At 32.1% G+C, this 16,350-nt stretch overlaps 1 protein-coding gene across 3 annotated transcripts in view; it reads right to left on the reverse strand.

The window, feature by feature from the left end:
* The window catches only part of CSMD3 (CUB and Sushi multiple domains 3), a gene marked incomplete at both ends in the record, with an annotated part of 1,095,706 nt that overhangs the window by 100,248 nt on the left and 979,108 nt on the right, over positions 1-16,350 (reverse strand). For all 3 annotated transcript variants that reach the window (XM_081258479.1, XM_081258478.1, XM_081258477.1), the window contains 5 exons: positions 3,612-3,757; positions 4,626-4,803; positions 5,537-5,725; positions 8,572-8,781; positions 11,812-11,928. In XM_081258479.1, coding sequence (XP_081114605.1) covers positions 3,612-3,757; positions 4,626-4,803; positions 5,537-5,725; positions 8,572-8,781; positions 11,812-11,928 — 840 coding nt within the window. The remainder of the gene's footprint in view (positions 1-3,611; positions 3,758-4,625; positions 4,804-5,536; positions 5,726-8,571; positions 8,782-11,811; positions 11,929-16,350) is intronic.

Raw genomic sequence — 16,350 nt, forward strand, 5'->3', positions numbered from 1 at the left:
AAGAAGAAGTACGGTATCTGAGATAAAGTGCCTCAACATTTATGCCTGCCCTATTTCTTCATTGCATAGAACTTTCATTTTCCAAAGATTTTTAAGAATGTTATTTTTGATCATGAAACGCTTTATGAAGGTGATGTTTTATAAAAGACAGATATCTGACTAGATCTCATAAAAACACATTTTTTCTCCTTTCAGACATATTAGAAATATATTAATAAATAAAACCTAAATAATCAATGTGACCTTAAGAAAACATATAAAAATACTGATCTGTTAAATTTATAAAATAAGTACACAAGTCCTAAGAAAACCACTTCTGACTTATAGGTTTGGGCATAACAGAAGGAGCTATTAAATCACTAAGAGAATATAAAGAATACTGAGTGGGGGAGTAAGCCATTCTAAGCTTAGGTATATTAAATCGGCTTAAACTAAGTGTTAAATAGTGAATTATATCCCTGGTTAACTTATGAAAAAGTACCAAATGACCTGACCAGTTTTTTGTTTGTTTGTTTGTTTGTTTACCATTATGAGAGCTCATTTTGGCACTAAGCTATAGCTACTGAATACGAGCCATGGATATGAATATTATATTTTCGGTTATATTAAATTGTACTAATTATATTAATACCAATTTGAAAACAGGCATCTTTTTTGTTTTTGTGAGGAGGGATAAGTACACATGTACATAATTGTAAAATAATCTTTTTAAAAGGCGTCACTAAGACAGTTCAAATAAACTCAATTAGATAACATTTTAAAAAGAATCGAACACACATGACCATAAGGCTAAAATATAATTACTTAGTCAATAATAAAACTATGAAAGGATTAAGAAGCATAAGTGTGATCTGTGTCCTCACAAAAGCACTCACTATTATCAAACTCACAAGGCATATAAAACAATACATCATACTGTTAAGTTCTGAAAAGTTTGGTAAAAAGAGTAAGTACAATCATAGAAAAGATGGTAGTGATTCCTATGAGTTTGAATTATCAAGAAAAGGAGAAACGGGACTTAAGATAGGTAGAGTTTAAGAACTGAAGATGAGTAAGAAACCATTTAAGAATGGAAGTTCAGCGGGCAGTGAGAGTAAGAATCTAATGGGAGTCAGAGTAGGCACTGGGGAATAAGAATCAATGAACCAGATGATAGGGTAGCTTTAAATTTGATTTAATGAAGGCATCATGTATTCTTGAAAAGGTGAGTCAGGATGAAAACATGCTTAGGAAAATTATCCTACTAGAGCTAGTAGAATATAAGGTGTCTGTCAATTTTTAACATGACCCCTGGCTACCTCTCCAAATTTCAAGGTTATTTTAAGGTTTGGGTAAAATTGCCAGAGATGTTGATTCAAATGTTAGGCTTCTCTAAGCTCTGGCAATTGTGCCTTATTATAAAATTTAAAATATAAGTAAAAATAAATATAAATACTCTATTAGAAAAACTAATATGTGAGGTAAGATATTGTAAGGAAAGGAATATTTACTGAACATACAGTGTCCTAGGAACTATGCTAACTGTATATTACTCATTGCCTCCAATCATTTCATCTCTGCAACGCAATGTTGATGATAGTGATAATGACAGCACTTACATGGGTTGAGCTATACAAAATTGTCAATATTCAGCATTTCTGCCAATAATTTCATATGGTTCAACCTAATACATCCCAGTAATTGGAGTAATTTCTCTCTATATAGTATCTCATTAATCTTCTCAGCAATTATACCATGTTGTGTTATAGCTGAAGAAAGTGGAAACCAAAGAATAACTTGTCCAAAGTCAGCTGAACAACAAAGCCCTAAACAAATATTTGATCTTCCTAATTCCTAAAATAATTCTATTTTTAATATACATGATTCAGAACCTAGTTACAAAAATCAGGTGAAACATAATTTGGAATGAGAATATATGTATATACATTCACATAAGTGTCTATGTAAATCTACGTTCATATTTTGTATGTGTTTACCTACATTCTGTCTTCCTTGTATTTTCTATGTAAGGATTTTCACATTTTCACACACACACACAAACACACACATACAGATACTGACATCCTTTTCTCTGACAATATTTCCCCTTTGAAATGTTTCCTAAGTTTTATAAGAATTTTCCACTCCCTATAAGATTATTTTATGGATATTTACAGTCCATCAATGAACAGTCCCTTCTTTATCACTTGTTCAGGCAAGATACAAAATAATAAAAATTTATGCGGGAATCTGTGAAGAGAGAAAATGTACAAAATACAGTTCAGCAACGAATTCATCTTTTGAACTTAAAATCATTTAGTTTAGTAGTTCTTGAGCTATGATTACCTTTCAAAGTAATAAAGCTATTGTTGCAGCTTTAGACTGTATATACATACCGCCAGTACCAATGACCAATTCATTAAAAAAGGCAAATCAGTTATTAAAAAAAATAAACATCGTGAATCAAAGTTATCTAACTGAACTCCCTGCTTTCTAATTGGCTGTGCCAGAGTATACATGCAGCTCTGGCCACTACGGAAGCACAAATTGGGCATCATCTACTGATTGATAAGTGCTGAGATTAAGCAAATCAAATATTTTCTGGTCTGTTCTCTGAGTATTTCTAGACCCAATGTGCTTTAAGTGTCTTTGTGTATAACCATATTTGACTTAGCATATGTTTCATGTAATATAAGCTTTGAGTATCAAAGATTTTCTTACTTTGTGTTTAAAAAAGAAGAAAACATTAAATTGTATGTTAATGTAATGGACAAGGTACACGTTCACCCTGGAAATTTTAATATAAGTTTTGCAAATTTAATTTAGTAGCTTATTGATCCTGTGATGCTCATGGAATTGGTCTGACAAAGTCATATGAAACAGAATGTGCTTATGAAACTACGGTCATAGCAGATGAAAGGATATAATCACTAGAAATAAACATTTTCTTATTTATAATGAAATACAATTTAACATAACAGGAAATTTTAAAAAATGCTCTGAAACCATCTGAATGTTCTTTCAAAAAGTTAATGTTATGAAGAGAGAACCCAGAATAATTATATACAAAGAATTGAAATTGAAACTCTTCATAAATTATTTCATGGGAGTAAAAGCTATGAACTTAATGATCTGAAATAGTCACTTATAACTGTAGGATTCTAGAATAGATACAGTTGTGAAACAGAGTATAAATGAATGAGTAATGTGATCCAAAGCATAAAGTTATTGGATGCTAATTTTAGAAAGACTCACAGCAGGTTAAATAGATTAAACATTTTGTACTGAAAAAAAATCTATTGATGTTTCAAAACTACATGCAATAAAATATGAACAGCTGGTTCTCTTTTATGCGTTTCCATGCAAAAATGATTATTTTCTACTGGGGTAATTACTGACTGATTTATTTCCTACTGACTGATTTATTTCCTGTCTCCATTTGTTCACATTTTATTGTCCCTAAATGCTTAGAAGAGGCTGTTCTTTGCAAGTAAATGTATTTGAAATGATAAAAAAAGTGTCAAATTTTAATACCTTTTCAATCACTGGTTGAATATATATATTACACTCAATTTTTCAAGGGCAATTTCAAACAGTGTCACACGAAATAGAAATGCCTAGATGATACCAACCGTGATAACTGAGCACAAAAAAGCCACTTGTTGTGAAATCACTGTGGAATTTGATTAGAATCTGATTTGAAGTGCTATAGACTGATTCCAAAGCAGTATTTCCACTGAATTGCCCAATCTGAGGTGAGTTTTGGTCTGGTCCATCCCTATAGGAGAGACATAGAGTAGGGAGGGGAGAAAGGGAGAGTGAGATTGATTTTTTTGGAAAGTTTCACACAAAGTTTAATGAAAGTATTACGTATGAGATGATAAAGATTCAGTGGATGAAATAATCAACGAGTGCCAAATCATATTGGTATATGTTTATTTAGGTGATAAAGTATTTAAAAAGATCACATTTTTACCCAAAAGAAATGTACCCATATTAGCTGTAATCAATTAAATTGTCTTTGGTTTCCTGACCACAACCCAGATCTTCCCAAATACTTGAGGTTTGCCTTCCTTTTATTTTCTTCAAAATAATCTTGAGAATCATAGACTGTTAAATTTAGAATGAATTTTAGAAGTCACATGGTAGTTCAATTAACCAACTGTCAATAATTAATTCAGCTATTTTTAGCTTAAATAGAGAGGCTTTAATTAACAGGATAATAATAATATAAATATAATATTTTATGATTAATTATTATGACAGAAATTCAGTAGTTATATTAAGCAACTTATTGGAATGCAGGTTTTTAAATTTCACTCGTTCTGTATATAGAGAACTTTCTTACCTTAAACTTACTCTGATTTAATTCTCAGGTTTTGCACATTATTTTGATAACAAATTTAAATCATTTTTTCACCCATAAGTTTTTGTTCTATGTGTTTAGCTACTTCATGGGCAAATAAGCTAAAATCTATTTCTCTTGTTTGTCTCATTCTGCAAAACACACACTGTCACCCTCAGTTACTCACACCAATTCAAACATCAGATGGCAATTTGTACAGTGGACTGTGATATATTTTCATTCCTTCCTTGTTTCACTGTTACATACAGTTGAATCATCAATAACAATGGTCTTGGCTTACCATACAGTAATGAAATCATAGATTGGTTCTGTTTGAAGAACAGTAAAATTGATGTAGATTCCGTTCCCAGGGGGTACTTTTACAAGCCAAAAACAGTCTTGAAAGTTTGGGTATTCATCAGGATATCCAGGAGAGTAAATGGTGCCATTCATTGCAGTTATATTCCCTCCACAAAGAGCTACAGAAAAAAACACAAAACAAAATATTTAAGTAGAATCACAATAAACTGATTATAAAGAAAAAGGTAAACATTTCATACCTCTTAAACAGCATAAAAGACATCTGTGTTATGTTTTTACCACAGTTAAGGTATGTAAAATGAAGCTGGAAACCATGAATCAAACAGTGAGCCTTTATTTATTTTTCAGCATGAGGTATGCTACATAGCTATTCACTATCACTAGATTAGTAAGTTGCATTGTTTTCTCTTCTTTCAAATACTTTATCCATATATACACTGTTCAACTTTTGTCTTATATCATGTATAAATATAAGGCCTTATATAGAGGTTCAAGCCATTTTTATTTAAAAGGTTCTTTTTTTTTTTCTTTAGAAGAAATGAGCCCAAATTCAGAAGTAGTATCTGGGTTACTGGTTTATATATGAATGATTACTAAACAAACACAGATGCACTCACACAGACACAGAAGAAGCTCTAAAGTGTTAACAAACTTTACTTTCGCATCCAGTGAAGAAGGTTAGGTCTCCTGCCAGTTATGACAAAACCAGTTATTCATTATGGAGACTTAGGGCTTTGATCTGGGTACTAACTGTAATTCTACAACTAAAAGAAAAACTGTATATTTAGCATGCTATTTGAAGAGGAAAACAAACAAGAAAAGAGTACCAAAACAAGAATTATTAAACATAGATGATATCACTTAAAACACAGCTTCAATCTAGAAGCATACCTTCACACCTTGGAAGTGGATGATTCCAATTGCGACTCACTCCATGAAGGCAAGTGAGAGCTGAATTTCCAATCAACGTGTAACCAGGGAAACATTCAAATGAAATGGTTTGCCCCACAGTAAAATCATTGCCGATTACAAAACCATTTCGAAATGGGCGTGGATCAGGACAGCTTTGCAACTGATAGGCTGTAAAAGGTAACAAGAAAGTTTTTCCTTTTTGAAGGATGGCCAGTCAGAATGGCCATTATCAAAAAATCTAGAAACAATAAATGCTGGAAAGGGTGTGGAGAAAAGGGAACCCTCCTGCACTGTTGGTGGGAATGTAAATTGATACAACCACCATGGAAAACAGTATAGAGGTTCCTTAAAAAAAAACTAAAATTAGAACTACCATATGACCCAGCAATCCCACTACTGGGCATATAATACACCCTGAGAAAACCATAATTCAAAAAGAGACATATACCACAATGTTCATTGCAGTACTATTTACAATAGCCAGGACATGGAACCAACCTAAGTGTCCATCGACAGATGAATGGATAAAGAACATGTGGTACATATATACAATGTAATATTACTCAGCCATAAAAAGGAATGAAATTGAGCTATTTGTAGTGAGGTGGATGGATCTAAAGACTGTCATACAGAGTGAAGTAAGTCAGAAAGAGAAAAACAAATACTGTATGCTAACGCATATATATGGAATCTGAAAAAAAAGAATGGTACTGATGAACCTAGTTGCAGGGCAGGAATAAAGAGGTAGACATAGAGAATGGACTTGAGGACATGGGGTGGGAGGGGGAAGCTGGGGCAAAGTGAGAGTAGCATCCACATATATACACTACCAAATGTAAAATAGTTGGCTGGTGGGAAGCAGCAGCATAGCACAGGGAGATCAGCTCGGTGCTTTGCGATGACCTAGAGGGGTGGGATAGGGAAGATGGGAGGGAACCTCAAGAGGGAGGGGATATGAAGACATGTGTATGCATATGGCTGATTCACTTTGTTGTGCAACAGAAACTAACATAGTATTGTGAAGCAATTATACTCCAATAAAGATCTATTAAAAAAATAAATAGAATAAAGAACTAGTGAAAAAACTAATATAAAATTCAGTGTAATTCACAAATAATATCTAGTGATCATTGTAATACATTGTGGCACATGTCAATAATATTAATACAGTATTATATCAATAACAGTAACAAATGCTATATCTTTTAGGATTTTATTATGGAAATAATGAATCTTTTTTCAAGGACACATTGCCTGAGAAATGTAGTTAATAAAGTTCAAATTCTAGTTTTACTTCATTCAAATAAGAATATTGCCCTGAGAGGTTGAGGGAATTTGAGGGCATAGAAAAGAAGATGAAGCCAGGTTCATCAGCCCCTGTGCACTTGCTAGAGAAGGACCACATATATATCTCTGAGTCCTCCAGCATCAAAACAGAAACTCAGTCAGTTCCCCAACTATTTTTGAAATAATTAGTTTCCTTGGGAACACGGCTAATTTTGTACCAAGAGGTTACAAAAATGATTCCTATTTTATGTAAAGGATGATGTGTGATATGGTGCTCTTAAATTATGTATGCAATCATAATACAAACTGTAATCATTTTAGACCCATATAGTTGGATGTTACAATGTCTATTTTAACTACTGTTAAATTTCCTTTTGTGTATATACTTTTATTCAGCAAATATTTATTGTGCTCTTACTCTTCTAGGCACTTGAGATACATCAATGAACAACACAAAGATGACTGCTCTGGTGGAACTCACATCCAAAAGTATCACATGCTCGTAAATCAACTATACCTCAATAAAAAATAATTTAATGTATTTATATATATAATTTAATTATATAATAATATTATTATAATTATTATAATTTAATTATGATAAAATAATTTTAATTTAAAATTTAAAAAACAACAAAAATATCACATACTCATTATAATTAGGGCAGATACCTAATCAAAGTTTAAGTTAATTTTGATTAAATATTACAGTCAGTGGAACTGCATTGTTTGTAAAATCTTAGACTTTTTTTTTTTTTTTTTTTTGCGGTATGCGGGCCTCTCACTGTTGTGGCCTCTCCCATTGTGGAGCACAGCCTCCTGATGTGCAGCCTCAGCCGCCATGGCTCACGGGCCCAGCCGCTCCGCGGCATGTGGGACCTTCCTGGACCGGGGCACGAACCCGTGTTTACTGCATCGGCAGGCGGACTCTCAACCACTGCGCCACCAGGGAAGCCCTAGACTTTTAAGATCTGAAATAGTATAGTAAAAATAGCTAAACTGCACTAAATATTTACTAATGATATATATCATGAATAAATATTTTACATTCATTTTATCATATAAAGTTCAAAACAAGTTCTCTGAGAGGTACTATTACTAACACCATGATGAAAATGAAGAAATGGACTTGTGCCCTAGGCCACTTAAGACTGAACATAGAGAATCAGCATTTAAGCCTAGGTCTCGCAGCTGTATATTTCAAAAGGATGAAAATCATGCTCAAGGTCATGCAGCAGTTTTATACTAGAAATAGGCCTAATATGATTGCCAAATTATTTATTTTATATTCTCATAGCAATAGAATGGTATCAAGGAAGGTTATATTATTCTTTCATTATAAAGTAAAAGAAAATAACTTTACATATAGTAGATGAGTACCACAAAATATCTTTTCAATATACTCATTCTGTTATAAAAGCAGAGATAAATCTTCCTATCCACCATGCCTTGCTTGACTGCCTTGCCTTGACTTGCTTAATTTGATTGTGTATTAAAATTAATTCAATCCTTTTTTCATGGTTAGAATTTGTAAGGCCTCAGAAAGACATCATTTCCCCCTATATAGTTGACTGAAAATAGCATTATTTAAAACTCTTCCTAACTGAAGCTTTCTTTGATTTAGGTTCCTTTTTTTTCTAAAACACAATATAGAAAATGGTTAGAGTTAGATCGTTAATAGCTGTTTGGAGGCTAAAAAGCTTTCATATTTTTATTATTCCTCTCACCTTGGTATACAATGTGGAACCCTTGTTTGTTTTGTGAATAGTCACTGTGAAAGTACAAGCTGGTTTCATGGGTCGTGCTAAATAGGGAAGATGATATTTGAGGACCACTAAGTCGGCCAATAACAGTACTGGTCTCTGCAGATCCACTTCTTACTTCCAAATAATCATGTATGGTTTCTGTAGAAAAATTTACAAATTGCAGATGCACACCTAAGGAAGAAAAACAAACATAATGCTACTCTATTTTTTTTTACCAAATTAAATGCACACATATACACAAACATGCTCGCATTAATGTGCTTAAGATACGTTTCCATTTAAGTTGAGAGGCATACTGTCAAGATCTGGGCCATGGGTCTGGCTGTCTGCCCAAGACAATTAGCTGTGCTATAGTTGAAAGTAACAGAATACTGTTCTCAAATGCCCACTATTTGTCACATGGGAAAATCTCATTTTACTACATTGTCACCATAGCAAAACTAATCAAGAAAGTAGCTTTCTTGCCCTTTAATGCCAGTTAAAACTGTATCAGCCAATTTTTAAAGATGAAAAGCCACTCAATAATTTGTATTTTGGAAAAGGGCAATTTGAAGCCAAAATATGATTGTAAAGTTTTATACATTAACATAATCAGATTTCACAACTGTGTTAGAAATTAATCATATACAGGGGATACATTAACTTCTCCAAAATATCATTTTGAAGCACGTAATTTTCAGCATGCTCTTTTAGTATTTTCTCATCAGAAGATAAAGCCAAATTTTATGTAATATTCCCAATAAAATCTAGGGGTTATTGCTATATGCTATCATATTATAAAATAGTCTTAATATCTTTATAAACATAACTAGACTATGAGATGGGATGGAAAAAATAAAATAAACCTTTATTGAGGTATGTTTCCTTAATTCAATTAATATTTGATTTTTACTGAATTTGATGTTTTTTTTCCCACAACTACCATTCTGCAAATTGTTAGTAATAAAATCTGACATTTATTGTGTTTTCTTTTTGCTAGGCACTGTTTTAAGGTTTTATACATGCTAACTTATTTAATGCTCATAGTTATGAGAATGAGGAAACTGAGGCACAGGGAAGCTAAATAATACGCTAAGTTTACACAACATCCTAAAAGAGGTGAAATTCAAACTCAGGCATTCTGGCTCCTGAGTTTTTGCTCTTAATAACTAGTGAGGTTCTCAAGTGAAGTCATATTTTGTTCCTGGAGAAAGAGTTACATGGAAATTCACTGTTACATTGAAAAAGAGTTCCATGAACAAATAACTTTGGGAATTACTGAAAATATGCTTTAAAATATTAAACACATTCCTGGACAATCAGACAATCTTCTTAAAACTTTGAATGCACTATCTTAATATGTGAGGCTATAAGAAGTGCATATTTTTCTAAAATTTTCCTGAGCCCCTTTTCACAAATTTTGTTGTCCATAATTGTTTCACAGGCAAGAGAAAATACTTCTTTAACTGTGATGTGTATTCAATTTTCTTTTAAACATTTATAAATTATCTATTCAAATACATTAGAAGCAATATTTGATTTAGCCAAAACTCAAAGAAAACAGTGGGATTATTTAAATGTAACCAAATCAGAAATGGTCTCATGTTTTCATTTCTAAAATAGAGAAAGAGAGATGCATATTCGTTTTAATAAACTTGGTTTTTAAAATCAATGATGCATTAGCAAGAGCTAAGTTGAAGGTGATATAATGACACTATTGCAAATACACGTAATAATTTATTGTAAAATAATTCACTTAGCTCCATAAGCAACATGGGATGAGCCCTCTTAAGTGGCTAGTAAAAGACATAAGGATAACCATACTGTTTCAAATCTATTATTCATTTATTCTCTTTCAATCAAAGGTCATAGAATTTGACTACAACTTCAAATTAAGGGTATTTCCATGTTGTAGCCAGAATAATTCTCATTAGAAAGCCCCCCAGAATTCTCCTCTCAGTGGCCTACTGTTCTCCCCAAACCTCAGGTCAGTCATATAGTGTTCAAGTTTGTTGAATTTCTTTAGCTCTCTTATCTGCATTTTTCCATGTGTCAGTCTGTTTACCTAGAATTTCTTTGCTTTTCCTCACAAGCTTACCCTCTTTTTTGGGCTTACTCTTATATTTAAAGCCACGGTTCACATATCACTTCCTCTGACAAACCTTTTTTGCATCTCCTGGACTAGGCTGGATGCCTGTGTACAAACCTGTACTCTTTATTATACTTCACTGCAATAACATATTTGACTATTTGTCTCCTCCTTGTGACTGTAACTTAACTGGGAAAAGGTACAAAGTCTGTTTTACTATGCATTTTATCCCTAGCACCTAGCACAATACCAGGAGTATAATGCGTGCATGCTCAGTACAGAATTGTCAAAACTATGAGTTTGTGTGAATTTATGTAAAACATTTCAACATGAATTTTCATTCTGAAGCTATAGATGCTTTTGGGTAAATGAGGTCCCTAAATTTAGTCCTCAATAAGTGAGATAGTACAGAATATCTTAATTGCTCTAAATCCACCAGGTTTGTACTTCAAGGAGTATCTACTCATCTTATTCTTCTGTGATTTAATGAATAAGTCTATCCTCAATCTAACACTTCTATTTATGCATTTACAGACTAATGGGATATAAAGAAGCTGCAAAAGAATATGTTAGTGACACAAGAGGGAAAAGAATTTATTAAATGTAATATATATATATATAATGCAATATATCCAAACACTGGCAATTGTAATATTAGAATTAGAAAGGTATTACATCTACACGGGTATTTAAATCTAACAGTAGAAAAACTGTACTAATACTTTTCAAATGTAAATCTTATTTATTTACAATGGCAACTGGATTCAATAAATTACCAGAAAATAATGTATCTATGTACTGCTTGGTTTCAACAAGTAGAAAAGAGTTACAGAAACAATTATACCTGAAAATCATGTTGAACTTAATCATTGCCACACACATCTAACTCAGGCTATATCTGTACATATTGACTGGAAAGTATCATAAAGTTTATCTATTTATCATCTATGTATAAAATTTAAAAATGCCCATATTCTTTCTATTATCCAAGTACTCCAAGTGAAATGTATATAATCCCAAAGTAAACTATAATTTGTGAATATTTCATAAGTTCTTGTTAGACTTTGTTATTTCTTTTTAAGGATACATTAATGATATAAAAATACTCTTTCACGTGTTTTTAATATACATACCAAAACCTATGGGCAGCTTGATTGTCCACGTGCAATCTAAACTGCTGGGGTAGTTTCCAGGAAACCCAGGGCTGAGGATCACACCACTGAAATCTGACATAGCACCGCCACACTGAGCTGCAAGAGAATAGAGGTCCCACTGAAGCCAAAGTACTTTACTGTATTAAAAACAGACTGAAATTATTTCAAGTCTGAATCAAGTGTCTGAGTTAAAACTGGTATAAATTTGAATATTGTCAACTCTCATTCACCACGTACTAGTAATCAAATATAATCAACTGACAAGGCATTTTGTAAAATAGCATAAAAGGGTAACATATTTCTTTCCTCAGCAGTAAATACAAACTAAATCAATTATTGTACAGAAAGGAGTAGCTCATGTGCAGTGAATACAATCAAACAAGGAGCACATATCATTTTCCATAGCAAGCAGTACATTTCTCATCCTGAAGTACTTCTAGAAATGTTGTGATTCATTCAAAAGATAATATAATTTATAGTAAAATCAAGCCAGCAACATACTATATTGATGAGGGATTCATTTTCACAATAAATGAATTCATTTTCCTCTTTTTGTGAGGAGGCTGAAGATTTTTAAGAAAAAATATTGGTTTCTATCAGTAATATGCAAGGGATTCACACACCATCAGATATTGTCTCACTTTATCCTAAAATAATCTGGACAAAAAATAGGGAAGTATAAAACAAGTAAAAAGATGCACCCATGTTTGAGAATTTGGGCATAAATGTATGTTTTTTGTAGAATCCCTATTATATGGATTTACAATTGATAAGTTAACCATAAATTATAAGAACAAATAATTACCCAAGTTTTAACTTTTACATGATTAGATAGAACTATTTAGCATGTATTAATAGATCAATTGCATTTTAGAAGCTAATTCTTTCCTCTAAGTATACATTTTTATCATTTTATCATAGAAGTACTAAAATACACATCTCAATTGAGAGTTGAAGAATCAAATTTCATGACTGCACATCAAGTTTGAAAGTTATCCATACACTTACCTACAATTTCATTCATTTATTTATTGTTATGAATAGCAACAGGTAGATAATCAAACTTCAGGTTATATATCATAAAGGCAAATTCAGTAGAACAACTTATCAATGTTCTATGTGATATCAATAGCCAGTTTGACAGCTATCTTTAACTATGTGAACTGAATAAATTATGTATAAAGCAGATTTTAATAAGGGGATATATATAACCTTGTAGTTAATGTGCATATAAACCTTTCTTTTGAAGTTGTAATTACCATTGAGATCTAAAGATACACCTTTATATTTTTCCATCCTCAAATCTCAGTTCATCCATCTTTAAACCAGAGCGATTTCACCATATATAAACAACTAATGTTCACCAATTCATTTTCCTAAAATTTGATTGCCCACATATGTTCATTACACAATCTGATAATTAGGGAGTGGTAGAGAAAATATTTTGGCCAATGAAAAGTACTTTTAAGTTTCTGGCAAGAATGCAATTGTAGGTTTGTTTTGCTTTATTCTGAATTTTGAGTGAAAGAACACAAGGACTCTTTTGCTTCCTTGCCTTCACTATCTCAAGTGTATGAGCTGTTCACTGCCCTTCTAATTCTGCTGTTTTCCATCTCTTTAGAAATGAGCTGAAAATCCTGGCCTCTGCATTGCCCACCTTTCTAGAGTGTAAATCCCAAAATCAGAGAAGAAAGAAGGAAAGAATAAAAAGTAAACAGATAATGAAAGAGAAAGAAAAAGAATAACAAACCATAAAGGACGAGAAGAAAAATCCAAAAAGAGAATCTGCCTTCAGCTCTGTACTCATGTCTATTTTCTCAGACTCTGCAATTTCATGCACCCCTAGGCCTTGATAGAGAATGCTGTGTTTCACCAGAAGTTTCACAGTAGACTTTTTTGAGGCCTATTATACTGTTTTTCTTAAGGACACAACCATAGCATAGTCCTCCGAGATAAAATTATCTTTGATTCTTCCTTCAGATTTGTCTCTATTATGTAAAAATCTCAAGTGACTTTTCTTTCCTTCCATCAAAATATCTGGCAGACTTTTTATTTTCCAGTTCATGAGATGGTAACCTTGATACCTGATGACTAGAGTTTTAAGACATTCTCTGAACCAGCCTCCTGCCTTCAGTTTCTCCTTATGATATGGCCATGATGTCAATTTAGACACTTTGTCTATCAAATATAGTACAAGTTTACTGTCCAAAATTTATAAAATACAAAAAAAAATGAATACAAAAGAAATAACAGTGCTCTGGAATTCCACTACCCATAGATAAGTTGTCTACCTTTATATTCTTTTATTTCTCTGCAGAAAAATACATATGTACGTATATGTGATTATATGTTTACATATATAATGAAAATAGGATCATACTGTGAATCACTTTAAGCCTTGTTATATTTGATTATATATTATAAACTTTGAGTTATTAAATATTCCATTAGAATGTTCACTTCCTTTTTCCCCATTATTGGACCCTTAAGTTATTACATATTTTTCACTATAATAACTACCGCTATGAATGCCCTGTGTATTTCAGGTTCAGTGCTAAATACTTTTATGAATTCTCTCATTTAATTCTCACGATGGGCCTATGAGGTGGACATTACTATCCCATTCAACAGATGAGCAAACAGAATAATACATTTGCCATACACAGCTATTGTACCTTAGCTGAAAATCAAATGAAGATATATTGGACATCAAAATATAAGTATTTAATACAGTTTCATACAAATTTATCCTATATAATAAAATGTAAAATTCCCAGTTTAATTTTATTAAAATATCACTTCCATCTAGTACTTCCCTTGTTAACAATATACAATGGAATACAGACTTAATCAAAACGCAGTATTTTACCTAAAAACTGAGCAATTTGTTAACAGTAATAATTGGTGCTAGAAATAAAGCAAGATGGAAATTGTCATATCATAATTGAGTGGTATTTAAATTGATACAACCTTCTGAAAGCAATTTGGCAATATTAAAGCTTTTAAGTAGTTATATGAAATGACAGTTAGGAAGGCACATGAAAAACACTTATAAATAAAGAAATGTGTGTAAATGTGTACCAAATGTGTATAAATGTATATCAAAAAGACAAAAAACTAAGCTAACAAAAGAGCGTAACTATACAAATTAGACTATGCTATGTGCCATAAAGCCACTTTAAAAATCAAATTTTTGAAAACATGTTATGGTATGGGAAATTCTTCTAAGTGAATGTCAAGAAGGAAAACATTATAAAAAATATACATACTGTAGAATCCCTAAACTTTAATTTGTTCATTAAACAATATTTATTGGATGACTACTTAAGATAATAACTGTTCTTGGCACTGGGGATACAGTAATGAACAAAAGACCAAAACTCTCTGCTCTCATATCAGCAGAATATATATAGTAATTATTTTGTTCTTTGTACTCTTTTATATTCTCAATTTTTATACTTAATTGGATATACACACACATACAGACCCCACATACATAACACACACACACACATAAATGGCATTATCTGTATATATAAATTTTTACAATAGTCATTATATGTATATATACAATTTTATAACTGGCATTATATGCATAAATTATAATACCTGAAGAAATATATCACTCAAAAAGTGTCATCCATTCTAAAGTCTGAATGCTTTTAATATCTTTTGCCAAGTAAACACATCCTTACTCTTCAATACTACATTCCAGTATTCTCCAACAAAAATTGCTCACATGGTACATAGGCATTATGGACTGAATTGTGTCTCCCCCAATATTCATATGTTAAAGCCCTAACTCCCAAATGTGACTGTATTTGGAGATGAGATACCTTCTTCAAGGAAGGTAATTAAGGTTAAATGAAGTCATAAGGGTGGAGCTCTAATCTAATGGTACTGGTGTCCTTATAAGAAGAGAAAGAGATAGGGGAGCTCCTTCACAGAGAAAAGACTATGTGAAGATGTAGGGAGAAGATAGTCTTCTACAGGCCAAGGAAAGAAGCTCTCGGAAGAAAACAACCCTGCCAGCGCCTTGATCTTGAACTTCTAGAACTGTGACAAAATAAATTCCTGTTGTGGAAGCCACCCAGTCTATAGTATTCCATTACGGCAGACCAAGCAAACTAATATAATACAGGTTTGTCCACTATACATTGGTAGGGTATACAAGTCACACCAATTCTTTTGTTTTTGCCCTTTTTCCTACTCAGAAAGGGTAGTCTTCTTAATTCATTTATCTTAATTACACCTATCATCCAAAACTCTTTGTAAATTTTATGGACTGAATATATTTCCCAATGACTTCAGTCAATACCAATCTCATCTTTCTTAAATTCTATCACATAGTCAATGGTATTATTTGACACTAAATTATTCTTATTTCATTTCTTTTATTTCTACAACTCTAAATGGTAAACAAATGTTTTAATTATGGAGATCATACCTCAAACTTTTTTTTCCTATTCTATAGAGCCCAGTATATTAATGGTTGCATACAGACACCAGAAATGAAAA

This window comes from Mesoplodon bidens (genome assembly GCF_964165515.1).
Source record: "Mesoplodon bidens genome assembly, chromosome: 16".
In the NCBI taxonomy this organism is placed as follows: domain Eukaryota; kingdom Metazoa; phylum Chordata; class Mammalia; order Artiodactyla; family Ziphiidae; genus Mesoplodon; species Mesoplodon bidens.